The sequence below is a fragment of the Balaenoptera musculus genome, chromosome 10 (assembly GCF_009873245.2).
Source record: "Balaenoptera musculus isolate JJ_BM4_2016_0621 chromosome 10, mBalMus1.pri.v3, whole genome shotgun sequence".
Lineage (NCBI taxonomy): Eukaryota > Metazoa > Chordata > Mammalia > Artiodactyla > Balaenopteridae > Balaenoptera > Balaenoptera musculus.
Window position 1 is genome coordinate 42,532,232 of NC_045794.1, and position 19,989 is coordinate 42,552,220.

General features: G+C 52.1%; 1 protein-coding gene across 1 annotated transcript; it reads right to left on the bottom strand.

Annotated features, from left to right (window-relative positions):
* Positions 1–4,808: 4,808 nt before the first annotated feature.
* On the bottom strand, positions 4,809–12,500 carry KRT78 (keratin 78). Its single transcript, XM_036866377.1, has 9 exons — positions 12,135–12,500; positions 11,560–11,774; positions 10,446–10,506; positions 9,877–9,972; positions 8,881–9,045; positions 8,396–8,521; positions 5,837–6,057; positions 5,149–5,183; positions 4,809–5,068 (listed from the first exon to the last, which is right to left on the bottom strand). Exons 1-9 carry the CDS (start codon positions 12,498–12,500, stop codon positions 4,809–4,811), a joined length of 1,545 nt encoding a protein of 514 aa, XP_036722272.1.
* Between the last annotated feature and the right edge of the window lie 7,489 nt (positions 12,501–19,989).

Sequence of the window (19,989 nt, forward strand, 5' to 3'; positions counted from 1 at the left end):
AAGAAAAGCCCCGAGAGGCCTATGAACACCCCAGTCTTCCCAGCCCGCGGAGCCCCAGTGCTCAATCCAGAAAGGGCCGGGGGGGTCCTCAAATCACATCGCAGAGTCTCCTCCACGCCCACCCACCTCAGGCTGCTGGGACCAAATATATCCCCAAGGGAGAAATTGGAGACATCAGTGTTAGTCAAGTGTTAGGACGAGGGAGCGTTGAGGACCTGAGTTACAGATTATTCCTCCTCACCCACCTCAGCTTTCAGCAAGGAAGTGGCACCAAGAGGAGAGAGACTTGCTTAGGAAGGAGCAGAGACAGCACTTGCTGTGTCCTCACACAGCTGCCAGGGCTAGAGCTGGGACTCTCAGCGACTGTGTCCCCAGGATCCCAAAGGAGAGGACATGGGACCACCCCCACTGCCCGAGGAAGGCAGGCAGAGCGCGGGCCGCTCCAGGAGGTTGTGGGATCCTTTCTAGAGCTGCTAGGAGGCTATACGTGGCTCCCAGTTGCCTGAAGGAGTTGAACCCAGCCTCCCACGGAGGATGGGGGTGAAGGCACTCACAGAACTAGTCCCTTAATGCCCAAGAAGGATTTTTCTCCCTGCTTGGAGTTAGAACACCAGGCACTTGGGCTGGGAGATGAATCCGCACTGAGGTGCATGCCCTGGGGCAACATTCAACCTCTCTGGGCCCCTTCACCTCTGCCTATAAGCAAGGCCCGCCAGGGAAGTCCTTTCAAAAATCACTGGCCCCCACCTCTAAACACACCCTTTGACATGGCCCTGCCCACCAGATGGACAAGACCCAGCTCCACCCACCAGTGGGCAGGCATCAGTCCCTCCCACTAGTTAGCCTGCACAAGCCTCTTAGATCAGCCTCACCCACCAGGGGGCAGACACCAGAAGCAAGGGGAACTACAATCCTGCAGTCCATGGGACCACAAACACAGAAAGTCAGACAAAGTGAGATGACAGAGGAATATGTCCCAGACGAAGGAACAAGATAAAACCCCAGAAGAACAACTAAGTGAAATGGAGATAGGCACTCTACCTGAAAAAAATTCAGAGTAATGATAGTAAAGACGATACAAGATCTCAGAAAAATAATGGAGGCACAGACAGAGAAGATACAAGAAATATTTAACAAAGAGCTAGAAGGTTTAAAGAACAAACAGAGTTGAACAATAAAATAACTGAAGTGAAAAATACACTAGAAGGAATCAATAGCAGAATAAATGAGGCAGAAGAACAGAAAAAAAAAAATTGCTGACCCACCATCCCAGAACTGAGCCATCACTTCCACTAACATTTGTCTCCTGTCCCCGAGGCTGTAATCGCTTTCTCAGCTCCCTTATCTCTCCCCACGGAGCATGGGAGGGGGAGACAGTGGCGACTGGGGAAGGGAGTGATGTCAGCCATCTGAGTCAGGTGCAGCCAGGATGGTGGCAGTAGAGTCAACTGCAAACACACATTCCCCCTCTCCCCAGAGACTGACACCCTTTGGTATTTACCTGGTGCTCTGTGCCAGGCTTTGTGCCGGGAGCTGGTAACAGCCGCTCAGGCAGCCCAGGGCCCACTCTAACCGCTACTGCTTGGAGATAGTCTCACCAGTCCCAGCCCAGACAGCATGGAGCCACTGTGCCTCCTCGAGTTCAACTCTCCACTCATCTTTATACAGGACACCCAAACTCAGACCTTCTTAGTGTAGGAGGCGTGGTTCCCTCCCCACCTCTGCTGCTTGGACCAAGGGCTTCCATCTCTGAGACCTTCCCCTGTCCAGGGGCTCTCCCTGCACAGGACACAAGGACAGAGGGGACAGAGTGCTGCTGCTGCTATGGAAAGGATGAGGGGAGACAGCCTATGGCATCAACCAGGCACCCAACATGAGTCAGGCTGAGTGATAGGAAAGATGCAGAGGTGAAAAAAACAGCCACTGCCCTTGAGGAGCCCCATCCAGGGCAGGGCTTTCTCATCTAGTAGGAATAATTATTATAGTCAGCATTTATTGAGCACTTACTATAGGGCAGACACTTTCCATGCAATAACGCATCCAATTCCCACGCTGGGGATGCTCCGTTTGCATCCTTTCTGCCCCAGATCCATTCCCTGACCTCCTTGACCCTGCAGGCTGCTCCCTGCCTCTCTAGCTTCCGGAGGAGGGGGTTGGCCAAGGAGGGGACACTAGCAGGAGACCTGAGAGAGAGGTGGGTATTTCCTCCTGATCCCCTCCCTGCTCCAGAGGTGGCTGCCTTCCTCTATGATTACAGCTTCTTCCCATCCCCACACCTCTATCACCCAGTCAGTCATCCATTCTTCCTCTTGTCTCTTCAGCTCTACTCAGAGCCACCATCTGGTCCTGATTTTCCTGGGACTGTCCTGTTTTAGCACTGAAAGTCCCACACCCCAGAAAACCCCTGGGCCCTGGACAAACCAAAAGTTGGCCACCCCTGCTCAGGGGGAGTGGGAGGATGAGGGGGTGGCAATGGCTTCCCACAACTGCCCACCTCTGGCCTCTCCATCCTGTGTTTGTGCCCTTAGCCACATCCACACCTCTGTAAGGAATCCTTTCATTAAAGTCCATTTAGTTGAACTATCTTGGGTAAATTGGTTTCCTTCTGGGACCCTGAATGGTCCCATCCCCACACAGCCCTGTGAGGTAGGTATTATTATTACTAATGTCTTTTCACAGGTGAGGAAACTGCGGCACAGAGAGGTCAAGTACTTGGTCAAAGTCACACCACCAGTAAATAGCAGAGCCAGGATTCAAGCCCAGGAATTCTAGCTCCAGGGCCATGTGCTTACCCACTCATGTCTCCCTCATAGAAGGCAAAGGCTGAAAAGCTCCTTCTTAGATACTTTTGATGGAGAGAACTGTGGGTCTGAGGAAAGGGCTGGCCTCCCCATAAAGCAGAGGGCAATGGCGTGACCTCCTGCAGCTCAGGCCATGGAGTTGGGAGTTGACCAGGTGGAGACAGGGAAGAGGGAAGGAGCAGTGCAGGAGCTGATGGGCTGCTGGAGGATGAGAAGGTGACCCTCCCGCCCTCTTAGCACCTGGCCCTGATGCCCACACTCCTGGCTTCCTGCAGAAGAGGGAAGGAGAAGATGTTTCCAGGGTCATGTTCAGACAGGCCCAGAGATAGGATGAGTGCCAAGGGGCAGGAGGGATGGGGCGTAATTCCAGTCCCAAGTACCCATCAAGCCCCCAGGCACAAGCTGAGCTGCTGATCCCCATCCAGGGTGCAGGAGAAGAGCCTGCCCAGAGGTCCCAGGCTATTAGGAAAGCTGCGTTCCAGACCAGAATCAGACAGAACAGAGCCAAGAACGGCAACAGGTGCAGCCAGGCTGTGCCAGGGACAAGAAGGGTCTCGTGCATTCTGACATGGAGAATTGGGGAAGGTTTCCAGGGGGGAGGAAAACTGGTGCAGACTTGGGAAGAAGGAGGAACAGGGATGAATGGGGCTGTCCTGGGTCAGGAGTAGAGCCTATTGTAGGCAGTTAAGCAGGGAGCAAGATACAAGAGATACTAAAACATCAGTGGGGATGGAGGAGATGGAGGGCATCCCAGGGAGCATAGTGGAGGGTCGGAAAGAATCCCTTGATGAGCTGATTGGGGTGAGGAGTGAGATGTCCACAGGACCTACCCAAACAACCATAGATATTCCATAAATTTCCTCCTGAGGAGAGTGGGCTGGGTAGCTGCATAGCTTTTGTTTTGCTGGGTGAGCTGTGCAATGCTGGGGCAGAGCTGAATTGCTGGAAGGAGTGGCGGAGAAGCTGCACATTGCCAAAAGGAACCTTCATCTCTGTCCTGCAGCCTATCCTCTAAATGCCCTTTCAACACATATTTAAGGCTATGGCTTAGCCTCATTGCTGAATTATTAACCTGCCCAGGAGAAGGGCCAGGTTAAAGCTCAGAGGTGAGAGATGGGGGTGAGGTGACAAGACCCAGGTCTGCCACCCTGGGTAGAGCTGAAGCCAGCACATCACTGGGAGGGGACTGGAAGAAGGGACAGAACACAGAGGACCTCAGCACAAATCCCCATCTCCCAAGCCAGGGTATCTGAATTAGCTGTTGAAGGCCATCCTCTGGCCCTGGAAACCAAGGGCTCCAAGAAGGAAGGTCTGGCTCTCATGAATGGGAGGGGTTATGCCGGAGACACCAGGAACAGAAGGAGTGAGAGAGACACATTAGGAGGGCACAATGGGTCTGATCTTGTTTGCCAGAGTAGCCCTAGTCCTGGCACTCAATAAAATTTATGGGAGGGAGGGAGTGGGGCAGGGGGAGGGAGAGAGAAAGGAAGACCCACTACCAGGAGAACTGGGTGCTGCTTTATTTCACAGGAAATAAATGGACAGAAATACAGAAATGGAGGCCCGGAGGCTGGTGAAGAGGGCAAGAATGGTGTCCCTCGGTTCCAGCCCTCAGGCTCTGGTCAGTGGGCCTCAGGCCTCTCCCTTGGGATGCGGATGCAGTCTGGCCAAGCCCAACCAGGAGTTTTCCTAGCTCGGTCGAAGGCTGTGGAGAGAGGAGAGGACAAGCCTGGCCGGCTGGAGGCTTGGCGCTGTGCTCCTTGGTTAGTGTGGGCGGCAGACAAATGAGATGCAAATCAGTACGCGGAACAAGGCCAGACTGGGCAAGCATTCAGAACAGCAAGCAGGACCCGACTGACTTCCGCAGAGTCCCCTGTGGGCTGGCTCGGGCTGTGGGCAGTGGACACAGAGCTGGCCATGCAGGGATGGCAGTGATAAGAGTGGGAGAAGAGCTGAGAGGGCTCAGGAAGGCGGGAGGGCGGGAGGAGCAAATGGCCTCCGGGTCACTCAGTATGTGATGGACGTCTTCAGACTTGACTCGACCGTCTTCTTCAGGATGGTGTGGCAGGTGGAGCTGGAGCCAGAGCCGGACACAGAGCAAGAGCCCAGAAAGGGGCCCTGCCCGGAGCCCAGGATGACATTGGATTCACCGGTCACGATGCTGGAGCAGCTGGACCCAAAGCTGCCATTCCCGCCTCCGAGTCCACAAGTGCCCACCAGGCCACTATCTGCTCCTCCAGACACTATGGTGCTGCCTTCCCCAACGGCTGCCAAGAAAGGCACCAGGGTCACAGCAGAGTCCTCGATTCCCCAGGGGGCCCCTCTCCCAAAGTCCCCTGATACTCACAGATAGTGACCTGACTGGCACACTCCCCAGACATCCTGGGGGAAAAAGGACAAGAGGAAGAAATGCTAAGAAGGGCTGCAGAAAATATGTCCCCAGGTGCTTTTAAGCCTCTTAGAGCAGCTCACCACGCTCTGAGCAGGTAAAATCCCCAGCCCCCAATTTTAAATCCCTCCCAGCAGAATGGGTGGCCCTTGGTGGCTCACAGTGTCAAGAAATCTCTCAGCATCCTAGGGACTTCCCTGGTGGCGCAGTGGTTGAGAATCTGCTTGCCAATGCAGGGGACACAGGTTCGAGCCCTGGTCCGGGAAGATTCCACATGCCGCAGAGCAACTAAGCCCATGCACCACAACTACTGAGCCTGTGCTCTAGAACTCGTGAGCCACAACTACTGAGCCCGTATGCCACAACTACTGAAGCCCGCGCGCCTAGAGCCCGTGCTCCGCAACAAGAGAAGCCGCCACAGTGAGAAGCCCGTGCACCGCAACGAAGAGTAGCCCCCGCTCGCCACAACTAGAGAAAGCCCGCGCACAGCAACGAAGACCCAATGCAGCCAAAAATAAATAAATAAGTAAATTTATTTATTTTTAAAAGAAAGAAAGAAAGAAATCTCTCAGCATCCTGTGTTGGCCTTACATCCCCCCACCCCCACCTCCGTCACACATCCTCAGGGCCCTCTGACCAGCCCCACCTGCACTCCTCGCCCTCCAGCAGCCTGCGGTAGGTGGCGATCTCCACATCCAAGGAGAGCTTCGAGCTCATCAGCTCCTGGTACTCGCGCAGCAGCCGCGCCATGTCCTGCTTGGCGGTTCTCAGAGCGGCCTCCAGCTCGGCCAGCTTGGCCTGAGCATCCTTGACGGCCAGCTCCCCACGCTGCTCGGCATGGGCGATGGCAGCCTGCAGGTTGGCATTCTAGAGAGGGGTAGAAATAAGGGAGGAAGTGGCTGTAAGCCCGACACAGACTCCCAAAGCACCTACTGTGGATATAACTTAAAGGCTGAGATGGACCATAATCTCATGAGCTCAAAATTATTCCTGGCCATGGCCAGCTCTTCTCATTCTAAAAGACAGTATTGCCTCTTCTGCTTCTTTAACTCCCAGAGTGGGTTAAGTAGCATCTCAAAACGTCAGGTCCACCAAGAACTTCAGAAAATAATCTTATTTGGAGATAGGGTCTTTGCAGATGTAATTAGTTAAGGATCTCAAGATGCTATCACACGGTATTTAGGGTGAGCCCTATATCCAGTGACTGGTGTCCAAGAAAAAGATGAGACAGACACTGAGATGACGCCGTGTGAAGATGGAGGCGGAAATGGGAGTGATGCACCGCCAGACGAGGAATGCCAAGGAACTTCCAGAGCCACCAGAGGCCAGGAAGAGGTGAGGAAGGATTCCCCCGGCTCCTTCAGAGTGAGTGCGGCTGCCCGCACCTGAGTTCAGACTTCTAACCTCCAGAACTGACAGAATAGATTTCTGCTCTCTCAAGCCGCCAAGTTTGTGATACTTTGTATGGCAGCCACAGGAAACGAATCCAGCTCCTTCTCCACTTTCTCCCACGATCTTCCCCTATTTCTTCCCACCCCGTCGACCCTCAGCACCTTCCCTGCAGTACTTTCTCTCTCCTAGGGTACTTAAAGCTCTTCCTGTCCTGTACGGGTCATTATCTACAAGTCTCATCTTGAGGGCCACGTGTCCTTGAGGCTTTTGGAACAGCCCCATTTCAAGTACTTTCTCCCGATGTTGTCAGAGTCTCATGGGCCTCAGTTTGGGGTCTGAAAAATATTCTCTGTGCTCACCTCTCCAATCCGACAGAAAACTCCTAGAGGAAGGACAGCATCCCGGTCCAACCAGCCATCTAGTTGATTTTCCCTCCCGTTCGGTTCAGGAAAGAAGGCATTCCCTACAGGCTCTCTTTCACTTACCACAAAGCACCCCATGGATGAGGAACATGGTCTCCATTCTGCACGTGAAAAACTGAGGCTCGGAAAGGAGGTGAGTGGCGGAGCTGAGACCCTAACCCAGAACAGCTGAGGTCCAGTCTACCGCTCTTACTGTAGCCTCAGTTCATCAGGCTTGTGCATGAAAAGGAAGAGTGAGAGGGGGCTGTGACCCCAAGAAGGATTCTCCCAGGAAAGGCACCTTGCTATGCAGGGGGGACTGTGTTTCCCAGACATGAGGACATAGTGACTCTCCTAAGTGCTGGCCGCTGGTCTCTGAGATTCCACGCACTTCATTGTCACCTGGGTGAACTTAGTTGAGAAAGCAGGTTTCTTGGCTCCACCTTTAGAGACTCAGATTCCCTCTCTCTGGTGGGAAGCCCAGGAATCTGCATCTTATCAGACACCCCAGAGAACCCCAAAGCTTCCAGAGCAAAAAGTCCAAATTTATGGGCAAAACACCGTGGCAGCAAATTGAGTAATAGGACCTGGTCACCCTCATCTCAGGTCCTTCCTCACACTCCGAAAGAGAGCAGGTCAGGATGGCTGGAGACTGAGTCTGGCCTTTGAATGGTCTGTGTGCTCCAAGAAGCACAGACCCTGCTTGCATGTGGACAGGCCACCCATGGCCTGGGAGTCAGGCTGAAGTGCTTGAGGAAACCGCCAGACTCTGGTCTCAGCTCTCAACCCTCTGTTGATCCCAAAAAAAACGATGCTTTGGGCTTCGGGAAAGTGAGGGCAAAGACACTTGAAAACTTAAGAATCTGTAATCCTCACATCTAGAAGTAAGGTCTCCAGGAGGAGCAGGAAACCAACTCCTGGCCCTTGCCATCCTCTCCCTCCACCTCTCCCGGCTCCTCACACCAACAGCATTACCTGACCCTAAGGGGGCCTCGGCGCCCCACCATCCTGCCCATGTCCCCCCTCCCTGAGATCCTGGTTCTCTCCCTCCCTAACACGGGACCAGGAAATTCAGCGTGTGGCCTTAGAGTCCTTACTGGGCTTGACGAGTAAGCATCAAAAGAAGAGATAAGAAAAGAGATGAATTAACCCTCTCCTCAAGGAGCTGAAAGCAAGATGTGCATGTAAACACGGAATGCAGCGTGAGGGCTGCGGCCAGGGTGGGCAGTGCAGAGCCCATGCAGCTAGAATTCCCTGGAGGAGAGCTGAACGCCTCTGAAATGGGGCTTGAAGTTCTCTCCACCCCAAATTAGCCAAACCTCCAGCCAGTTATCAAAGTTTCACACAAACCCAGCAGTGACCCTGGCACAAAGGTGGTAAGACAGAGGGCTTGGGGGCTCCGGTACCCTCACCTGCTTTTTGAGGTTCTCAGTCTGACTCTGCAGCTTCTGAATCGCCTGCTGCAGCTGAGTGATCTGGACTTTGGTCCCCTTCATTTGGTCCCCATGAAGCTGGGCAGACACCTGAAGCTCCCGGTACTGATGGGGGATGGGGTGACACCGTCAGTGGAGAGGACCCTCACCTTTGACCCCAAGACCATGAGGAACACCATGGCCCCGGTTCTCTGCCTCCTCACGTCCTCATCTGGGATGCCGGTTAAAACACTTGGAAAACCAGGACACGGTGGGCTGTGGTTGCGGGAGTCTGGGCTCATCTCCCACACTTTCCCTGCATTGCCTCCCTCCTGGAGAGGGGAAACATGGTGCCCACCCAGCCCTGGTGCTTCAGAGAGGTTATCAGAACTGCCCAACGGGACCGAGGTGGACGAACACCCTGGGGGGGCAGGCAGGGAGACCCAGCCTTTTTCACCATGGTGCTTGTCCCCCAGCCCTGGCACCTTGGTCTGGTACAGCATCTCGGCCTCGGCTTTGCTGGTCCGGGCGATCTCCTCGTACCGGGCACAGACCTCGGCGATGAGGTCTCTGAAGTCCAGGCGGCGGTTGTTTTCCATGGACAACACCACAGACATGTCGCTGGCCTGGGTCTGCAGCTGGCCCAGCTCCTGTGGGGAAGACTGACTCAGTGTCCGTTGGCCCCCCGGCTCCCTTTCCCCTTGGAGCCCCGGGCAGGTGGGCAGAGTGCCCTCTTCCTTCGGAGGCAGCCCTCCTTCGCGCCAGGTGGCAATGAGCACACCCTGCCCTCTGCGGGACTGTGTCCTTATCTGGAATTGAGGGTTGTCCAATGACTCGTGGACATTAAAGGAACGTGTCCGGCAGGGTCTGAAATCACCTGGTCCCCATCACTACCCTGACCTCCTATCACATCCCCTCTCTCGTTCCCATTGCTCCAGTCACAGTGGCCTCCTTGCATTTCCTCAAAGACACCAGCACCCTCTGCCTGGAATCCCAGATTCCCCACTGTGTGTCTGTCTTCCTCACTTCCTTCAGATCTTGGCTCAGATTTTGTCTTCTAAATAAGGCCATCCCAACCACCCTATTTGAAATTGCCACCTGCCCTACCCCCCGCCACATTCCCAATCCTCCTTTCCCTGTTCTAATTTTCCTTTTTCCCATAGTATTTATCACTTTCTAACATACTTGGTAATTTATTTATTTACTAGGTCTAGTGTTTATTGTCTGTCTCCCAATAGAAAGCAAGCTTCGTGATTTTTGTCTGGTTGTTCACTGGTATATCCCCAATACCTAGCAATTCACATGGTAAATTCTCAGTAATTGTTTATCAAAGGACTGAATGACCAGCATCTAATTCACTCTAACCAGGCTTCACCTCCCAGCCACTCCCACCATCGCCACAGGAGCCTGCCCACCTGTCCCCTTCCCTCTCGCCCACCTGCCCCTGGCAGACCATCACTTCTGCCCTTAGTGATCCTCACTTCTTCATACAGATGCCTCAAGAAGCAGATGTACTCTTTCAGAGCCTCCACCGTGCCTTCCAACTCCATCTTGCTCGAGAGAACCCCGTCCACATCCTGGGGACAGGAAGATAAAAGCCATATACCCAGACTCCCTCTTTGAGGGTCCCACTCTGACCCAGGAGTTCTGTTCACACACTGCCCAACACCCACCCCATGGCCATCTCCAGCTCCCATTCCTTCCTCCCCAATCCCCACCCTGCCCTGCTCTCTCTTTTGCCTGACACTGACCCACACCACCTTCAGGAAGCCTTCCCTGATTCATCCCAACCAGTTCTGTTTCTTCCACTCCCTCCCCACCCTCTCCCACAGTGACACCCAGAGCTCATCACATAGTCCCTCAGTCGGATCTTGTCCTGGGGTCCCCCTGTGTCTACATAGACGTCCCATTTCCTCAGAGGGTCCCTATAAGCAGTGTGACAGCCTGTCGTGCGTGAGGACCTCCCACCCCCTGCCCTCCCAGCCCAGAACTGGGCTCTGTGCACGGTGGATGCTCAGGGTTCGGGCAGAGCAGCTGACCCCACCCTCACCTTTTTGAGGACCACGAAGTCTTTCTCCAGTGTGGCGCACTTGTGGGCCTCCCGCTCATACCTGCCAAGTAAGCACAGAAAGACGCTGCCTGGAGTGCCGGCATCAGAGCCCAGGCCCCTCTCCAAGTACAGCCTCCCTGGAAAGGCCACGCTGCTTTAGATGCTCCAAAGCAGGACACACCAGTAGCCTGCTTCTCTACTCTTCCATCAGGAAGTTTTGTCATGTCTTATGTCCCTCTTCACTCTTTCAGCCCAGGTCCACTTGTGACATCAGGCGACTTTGCTCCATGTTTATAAGGCACATTCAAACACTCTTCTTACTTACCACTCACAATCATCATCTGAAGCAGGCATTTTGGATTTTATCAGGGAGATTACAAGATGTGCCCAAGCCCTGGATAATTAGGTGGCCCAAGCAGATCTAAACCACAGGTCTCCTGGCCCCAGTCTTTCCAGAACCTTCCACCTGGGTCCTGGAGCAATCCTCCCAATGGTTCTGGAAGGTAAGAAAGGCAAGTTGCATTTTCCCAGTCTACAGATATGGAAACTGAGGCTGGGAAAGGTAAGATGCCTTGCCCAAGGCCACACAGCTATTCCTTTTTCACAGTCACCAAACCCAAGCCTCCTGTTGGTCCAGGGCTCTCTCCATACCACCAGGTGACCTGGTGGGGAACCCAGAACCACAGCCTACCTGTGAATCATGCCACAGGCCTGGGGGTGGTCCCACTAATGAATTCTCTTCCACCTCTGAGACCAGAGAATGTCTGAGTCACTTTAACCCACAGCCTGTTCAACAGGAATTTCTCAAGAAAAAACCCCACATAGGCATTGTTTAATAAGCCCCCCCCAGCCTTGACCAGAAACGTGGCCCTCGTAACTGGGGCCTGCTAGAATCGATGTTCTCCAGTCCTGGGTATCAGGGGCTGTGGGACCACTTACTTGCAGCAGGTGGGGCCCCCTGAGAATCAGGGGGAATGGGGATGCGGAGGGGCTAGAGGGGAGGCCGGTCATGTGACCCTGGGAGCTCAGCAGTGGGATACCCTATGGCTGACAGCCCGATTCAAGCCCTCCCAGCCCCCATCCAGGGCCCACGGGGATGCTGCATTTTGCCTGCTTGGCTTTATACTCTTCCTGCTGGTCCTGGCAGGACTTCAGCTCGGCGTCCAGAGACCCTCGTTCTCTCTGCAGCTGCTCCAGCTGCTTCCTGAGCTGGACCAGATAGGCCTCGAAGAAAGACTGCAGGGCCTGGGGACTGTCACTCAACTCCTGCTGCTGCAGCAAGTCCCACTTGGTCTCCAGGACCTTGTTCTGCTGCTCCAGGAACCGCACCTACAGCACAAACAGCGGGTCCCTGAGGCAAGCTCCTGCCAGACTCCCTGGGCACAGCCTCTGGGAAATAAAGCCTGAGCAACCCTCTAGCCAGCCCGGAGCCTTTTAGGCCTTTGATAAATATTTTCCAACACACTAAATGAATTATAATGACATTTTTATAAAGGGAATTTCAAAACACTAATTAAACAGAGCCTCAGCATAACCAGAGAGAATCCAGTTAGACCACAGGAGGGACTTCCTTGCTGCAGAAGTGATTGGAAAACTAGTAGGAGACCAGACTTCCCCATTCCCAAGTCCATCGAGAACAGTTCCTCGAGGGAGGCACAGAGACAGGGGCTTAGCTGAGCTGACCCTCACCTTGTCAATGAAAGAAGCAAACTGGTTGTTGAGGGTTCTGATCTGTTGGGTCTCCTGAGTCTGAACCACCTGGAACTGGGGGTCGATCTCAATCTTCAGTGGGGTCAGCAGATTCCAGTTGATGACCACTTCCTGGATGCCTCCCGGAGGGCACGGGGAAAGCCCAGGCCCACCGATCCCCTCCCCATGCCGCACCCCTAGCCTTCCCCTTGAACCCCAGGCCCTCCCACGAGAGCCTCCTTGGCACCCCACAAAGGAACTGAGGCTCCTGCTGCTGACGTTGACCCTGCCTCGGCCCCCCGAGCGAGCAGAACAGGCTGAGCGAGCACTGAAGCCCCTCTGGGCCCGGCAGGGAGAGAGAGACATGGCAGAGACTGAAAGTCTCACAGCTACAGACAGGATCATCAAGGTGTGTGTGTTCCTGCCCTGTGGCCCTGGCACAAGACTTTTATCTCCTCCCGTGCCGGGGCTGGGCCTTGGAGAGCAAGATGCTCTTGGCCTGAGTGTGTCTGCCACTGACTCCAGCTGGCCTCTTCTGACATGCCTGGGGAATAGGTGCCTGGCAAGTGCAGAGCCCAAGGAAGAGACCCAGAGCCTGCCCTCAGAACTCCCAGGCTATAGGAGGGATGGGCACGTTCTGAAGACCAGGAAGTAGCCAGAGACCTGGACTTCAGTGCTGGGGGATGGGGAGAGATGGCCTTGAGCAAACTTCCTGAGGGTCATTCAAGGAAGGCTTCCTGGAGAAGGAGATGGGGAAGAAGGGAGGCACATTCAAAGGGAAAAGAAGATGGAGGGGGTTCAGATGGAGCCCTTGAGTGCCCTGCAGAGGTTGGACAGAGGAGTGCAGCTTCTCGAGGGAGGATCTACATACGAGAGTAGGAGGAGGAAGGCACTTTGCAGCACAGGAGAACCCAGGAGGTTAATAGAGGTGTTATTGTCATCGTTAGCTAAAAGACACTGCAGGATTTGGAAATGAAACAGAAAAACAGGGTACCCAAGTCCCTCCTCTTGCCCAACCCAGCAATCATCCGTGAGGCGCCACCCCGCTCAAACCAGGCATCTCCACCCGGGGTGGCGGCGAATGGAGCATTTCTAAGCCCAGCCTGTGTCCCTTCCACAAACACACAGCTCTAGGCACATCCACTTGGGTCCAGCACTGTGTCTGTCAAGTTACACATCAGAGGATCCCAGGCTCTGAAATAAAATGTGCATTTAGAAACATACCTTCCCCGGGGACCGGGAGCAAAAACAGGAGTTTGAGGCTCCCTGCAGGATAGATTCTGTCTCTGCCCTGAGAGTCTGCTAATTGGAGGAGCCCCAGGGTTCATCATTCAGCAAGCCTCCCGCCCGGTGGAGGACCCGTGATGGGAAGCATCCAGCCACCTCCACTGCTGCCCTCCCACTGCTGGCAAGGAGGGCTGGCATCTCTGATTTTTAGAAATGTGCAAAATGTCTTCTTTACAAGGCGGGAGGGCTATTTCTCCCTGTCCCTCCCCCGCTTTCCTAGAGCCTGATGCACCCTGAAGCTGGGATACTGGGCCTTTGATAATGCAACTCAAAGCCAGGACAAACAGAGACTCAGCATAATAAACACTCAAGAGATGTGCTATGAGGAAGTCAGTCCTAGCAATGCAAACAATCCCATAGATGTTCCACCCCCGGGACCAGACAATGGTGAGCGCGTCTCCCCTCCCTCCAGAGGATTAGAAACCCCATCTGGCAGACAGCACCCTGAAGGAAACTGAATGACAGATGACCTCAAGAGGAAGAAGAGGTCAGGCTTTCTGTGGGGATAACAAAGGAGATCAAGGGACTGAAGGCTCAGGTGAGGAAGAGAAGAGGAGAAAAACGATCCAAGCAGAGATTCAGGGACACAGAGGAGAGAGAAAGCAGCATAGAGCAGCCTCAGAGTCTAGAAAGAGAATCTGGGAAATGGGTTGAATCCCACTGAGGACCCACCTCCAAACCCTACCCCCTGGGGACCACTTTGCAGAGGCAAGGAGGGCCGGGTGCCTTCCTCCCACAAACATTCTTAAGAAAGATCTCCGTGGGCTGGACTCTACCACCCCTCCCCACTGGTGCTGAGGGTGAAGGGCAGAGGTCACACTTGGAACGGGGCCTAATGTACCTCCCTGGAACTTCCCCATGTTTGTAATATTATAGAATATTAGAGCCAGAGAGCTTCAAGGTCCTCTGGTCCAATGCCCTCGTTTTACACCTAAGGACTCTGAGGACCCATAGGGTGTAGTGCAGGGTGCAAAGACCGTGCAGCCTTGAGTAACCTAAGACATTGCACCAGATGACCGCGAAGCCTACTTGGACCTGTCACTCTGTGGTTTGAGTGACTTGCTCAAGGCCACCTACACAGCTGGCCAGGCTGGAGCCAGGGCTCCCACCCAGCCCAGACCACTGCCCCACAGCGCAGCCCACTAAACAAACCTTTGATCACGACTCCACAATGTCTGCCTTGTCCACCCCTCCATCGAGCTCAGGGCCTGGCTTACGCTAGGCATCCAGAGTACTTGTTTAAGAGATGAATTCTTATCCATGACAGTTACACCCAGGGACCTTCATGAAGCCCCGTGAGTTCTCAAACACTGCTGTAACACGTGTTCTCCCCTATTTAAAAAAAAATCATGCTACGATGGAGAGAATGAAAAAATGCCTTGGAGATTTGAATGCTAGGCCCCTCAGAGGCTGAGTGGTACACACAAAGGTACACAAAGGGATCCCAATCGTGCAGCAGCAAAAGTACAAATGGCTGGAATCGTGAACTTAACGTTAAACCCAGCATGCAAAGGTTCTAGTGGGTTTTATCTATTGGGTTAAATCCCCTGCTCCAGGTCAACCATCCTCAACCACAGGGGTCCCCAATCCCCGGACCACGGACCAGTAGCGGTCCCTGACCTGTTAGGAACCAGGCCATGAACCGCTACTTGTCCACAGCAGGAGGTGAGCAGCAGGGCAAGCAAGTGAAGCTTCATCTGTGTTTACAGTCGGTCCCATTGCTCGAATTACCGCCTGAGCTCCGCCTCCTGTCAGGTCAGCAGCGGCATTAGATTCTCATAGGAGCACGAACCCTACTGTGAACTGCACATGTGAGGGATCTAGGTTGTGCGCTCCTTATGAGAATCTGATGTTTGATGATCTGAGGTGGAGCTGAGGCGGTGACGCTAGCGCTGGGGAGTGGCTGCAAATACAGATCATCATTAGCAGAGAGGTCTGACTGCACAGAGACCGTAATAAATCAATTGCTTGCAGACTCATATCGAAACCCCATCAGTGAGTGGCAAGTGACAATTAAGCTGCATCTTACAGGGTAAACTGGATATAAGCAACACACTCTGGGTGTCACTGTCTCCCATCACCCCCAGATGGGACCATCTAGTTGCAGGAAAACAAGCTCAGGGCTCCCACTGACTCTGCATTATGGTGAGTTGTATAATTATTTCATTACATATTACAATGTAATAATAATAGAAATAAAGTGCACAATAAATGTAATGCGCTTGAGTCATCCCAAAACCATCCCCTGTCCCCATCCGTGGAAAAATTGTGTTCCATGAAACCGGTCCCTGGTGCCAAAAAGTTGGGGACTACTGCTCAACCACACCTCATGCTCTACAATCCCTGCCCACCCCAGTCCTGCCTTCGAGAATGCCCCGGCCCATGCAGCTTCTTGCAGCTCCCCAGCAGCCCCTTCTCTTACTGCCCCACCCTGAGTTCACCCCTGGCCACAGCTACAACCCTCAATCTCTTTCTCTCTAATTGCCCTCAAGCCTGTTCTGCTTGTGAAGTGGATTTTTTGACCCAATAGCCATTTATTCACAGTTATTTATTGACTCAACAAGATACGATTGAGCACCTTCTATGTGCCCGGGCCTATGCTGAGAGTTAGGAATTTAGCAGAGAACAAGCCCCAGCCCCTGCACCAAGAAAGCTTAGAGTCTAGTAGAGAAACAGACACAGAACAGGTAATTCGATAAGTATTTAATTGCAATTATGATAAGGAGAGAAAAATACAGGGCATGAAAGAGACCTAATCTAGTTTATCCCCTAACTTATTCTCGAACATGCCAGGAACACTCCTGCCTCAGGGCCTTTGCACTCGCTGTTCCCTCTTCCTGGAATGCTCCTTCCCAGATCCCCGTATAGCTACAAGTCACCTTCTCTGGTTGCCCTAAACCAAAAGTGCAACACTGAGGCCATCCTTCATCTGACACTTCTTACCCCCCTCCCTGCTTTATCTCTTTCCATTTAGCACTTAGCGCTTCCTAACATAACATATATTTCACTTACTCATTTTGTTTGTCAATCTTCCTGCGCTAGAATATCATTTCCACGAAGGTAAGGATTTGGTCTCTTTGCTCACTTCTGTAACCTCTGCACTTAGAACACTGCCTGACATACAGTAGGTGCTCAGTAAATACTTGTTAAATGAATGATTCCCCATTCAATCTCATCTTGTTGATTTCCTTCCATCTTTTAACCTCTGGATATCCTTGTGAGTCTCAATTCTGTTCTCCAAAGCACTGATCACTCCCCATCTCACTCCCCCACAAGGTTGGGAGCAAGCAAACATGGTAGTGTGTGTATGTGTGTGTGTGTGTGTGTGTGTGTTATTGAGCTCCTGCTGTGGGCTGAAGGAGACATAAGATGGATAAGGCACCATCCCCATCCTGAAAGAATATATAGTCCCGTGGAGAATACACATATGAACACAGAATGGGGGAAAAGATCTGAGAAGGAGTGCACTGGGTTGCAAGTGGGCATGTTGGTATAATAGTGAGGGATTCCTCTTTTTACCTGGACCCTCCTCTTGTCCTTGGAGGAAAACAAGGACAGAGCCTTGTGGCATGCCACTAGAAACCCTTCCTCTGCAGTTTTACATCCTCCCAGTGTATGTCCCTTGGATGCTATGCTCAGTTGTTTGGGAATCTACCCACCTGTACTTTTATCTAAGAACTTTACACATGGTAAGCGTTTGATCCTAGCAACCCTATGAAGTAGGTACTATGATTATCACCACCTTACAGAGGGAACAAATAATTTTCCCAAGGCCACACAGCTAGTAAGCGGCAGAGCCAGGATTTGAACAGAGATAGTTGGACTCCAGGGCCTTTGCACTTAACCACCTCACTGTGCTCCTCTCAGAGACCTGGGAATGTCGGTATTGAAGGACACCTTAACCAACTGAAGCCCAGAGAGATAGAATGACTTGCCCGAGGTCACACAGCAGATCCAAAAGTGAAACTCATTCCTCAACATTCACCCATGATCAACATTAATTAAGCACTACCAGGTGCCAGACACCATGCCAGCCCAGGTTAAACAAAATTTAATGAAAGTCCCTGCCTTCGAGGTATTTGCAGTCTGGAAGGGGAGTGGGAGAGAAGTGGGGAATCTATTTGAAAACCAGTAAGTGCAATAAAGTGTTGGAGTCTCCACTGTAGATGCATGTACAGGTCTTGTGGTTCTGGCCATCTTCTTGAAGCAGCAGCAGCAGGAGTGCTTATTTTGGGCACATCCCAGAAGAACAGAAGTCATCTGGGGCAAGATGAGGCGGGGCTACCCACACCCTTTCGGGTCTTCCTAGCTTTCGCAGGGCAACGAAGGGGTTGGTTAGTGTCCTGTCCTGTTTGAGGGGAACTGGACAGAAAAGGCTCAAGTGTCTGCCTTTAGTCAGCCTCCCCTCCCCCACCATGGACACCCCGGGACTTCCCCGATCTAGGCACAATGGAACCTTCCCTCAGCTCCGCTTTTGCAGCTGAGAAATACATGTCAAATTCTGACCCAGAGTCTCCTGAATCTCCCAGACATCAGCCACTCACATTCAACCTCCACCATCATGCCATTTTGTAAAGCCAGATGTACTAGTATATACTTACTATTTTCTTTAAATCGAATCGAAATCAATTCACTTCCTTCTTATCCTGACCCTAAGCCATAATATCCTGGAAAATGTAGCTTTTGCGTGCTAGTTCTAATTTTTTTGAATTCATATTCAAATAAAACATAACTATTAAAACGTAAAACATTCCTCCGTGTGCTGTTGGCCTACAGAGAACACAGGTCAACCTTGACCCTATTCGAAGTTTCCCAAAGCCAGTGAGGGCAAGGAGAGCAGCGCCCATTAGATGCGGCTGATTTCTATCTCGCCTGTAATTACAGCGCTCTTGGCCTGTCGGGGCAGGAGGGGAGGGAGGAGAAGAAAGGCCTGCCCTTCACTCTTCCCCAGGCCAGGCAGAGCACACTCACACCAGCCTGCTCTGCCCTGGCGCCCTCCTGCCTGCTGGGCTGGGGGCGGGTAGCCCCTGACCTCCTCACTGCACTGGCAGTGAAGGAAGGCGCTGCCCATCCAGAGAATGGGCTTATTGTGAGGGAAGGGGTGCCCCAGAGGGGAGCCAAGCTGCTGCCTCCTCAGGCCCCCGTGCCCAGGTAATGAGCCCCCAAAACCCACAGGGAGAGGCCTGGAGAGGAAAGATTTGCAAAGCTTTTCCTGGGAGCTCAGAATTTAAATGTTTGTCTCCAAGTTCCCGGTTGAGGGTGGAAGTGAGGAGGGACAATGCCAAACTCTAACTTTGGAGTAATAACCATTTTCCATGCATAACACACTTTTTAAAATTCTATTGATGCACCCCAATGTTCATTGCAGCACTATTTACAATAGCCAAGACATGGAAGCAACCTAAATGTCCATAGACAGATGAATGGATAAAGAAGATGTGGTATGTATACACACACACACACACACACACACACACATATATATACAATGGAATATTACTCAGCCATAAAAAAAGAATGAAATCATGCCATTTGCAGCAACATGGATGGACCTAGAGATTGTCATACTGAGTGACGTAAGCCAAACAGAGAAAGCCAAATATCATATGATATCGCTTATATGTGGAATCTAAAAAAAAAAAATAAGATACAAATGAATTTATTTACAGAACAGAAATAGACCCACAGACATAGAAAACAAACTTATGGTTACCAAAGGGAAAAGTGGGGGAGGGATAAGTTAAGAGTTTGTGATTAACATACACACACTACTATATGTAAAATAGATAACCAGGGAATTCCCTGGCGGTCCAGTGGTTAGGACTCCACACTTTCACTGCCGAGGGCCCAGGTTCAGTCCCTGGTCAGGGAACTAAGATCCCACAAGCCGAGCAGCATGGCCAAAATAAAATAAAATGAAATAGATAACCAACAAGGACCTACTGTATAGCACAGGGAACTATACTCAGTATTTTGTAATAAACTATAAGGGAAAAGAATCTGAAAAGAAAAAAATATATATATATATATATATAACTGAATCACTGTGTTAACTGAAACTAACACAACATTATAAATCAACTATACTTCAATCAAAAAAAAAAAAACTTCTAGGGACTTCCCTGGTGGTGCAGTGGTAAAGAAGCCGCCTTCCAATTCAGGGGACACAGGTTCAATCCCTGGTCGGGGAACTAGGATCCCACATGCCATGGGGCAACTAAGCCCGCGTGCCACAACTACTGAGCTCATGCGCCTCAACTTAGAGAGCCCACGTGCCACAAACTACAGAGCCCACGCGCCCTGGAGCCCGCGCGCCACAACTAGAGAGAAGCCCGCGCGCCACAACTAGAGAGAAGCCCGCGCGCCACAACAAAGAGCCTGAGCGCAGCGACGAAAAGATCCCGCATGCCGCAACTAAGACCTGATGCAGCCAAAAATATATACAAATAAAATTTAAAAATTATAAATCATAAAAACATTTTTAAAAAATTCTATTGTGGACCCTCTGAGTGCCAATCACCATGTCAGGCCCTGTAGATACTTCATGTTCTTTAATCCTCACCACAAT

Bases quoted from the DNA above. Each gene is read 5' to 3' on its own strand.
- KRT78 (XM_036866377.1), bottom strand. From the start codon at position 12,500: ATGTCTCTCTCTCCCTGCCGGGCCCAGAGGGGCTTCAGTGCTCGCTCA. The intron at 10,507-11,559 runs GCAGGCAAAATG...CTTACTTGGCAG, and splicing joins CAGGAAGAGTATAAAGCCAA to GTATGAGCGGGAGGCCCACA. The intron at 5,069-5,148 runs GTGAGTATCAGG...CTTTCTTGGCAG, and splicing joins TGCCAGTCAGGTCACTATCT to CCGTTGGGGAAGGCAGCACC.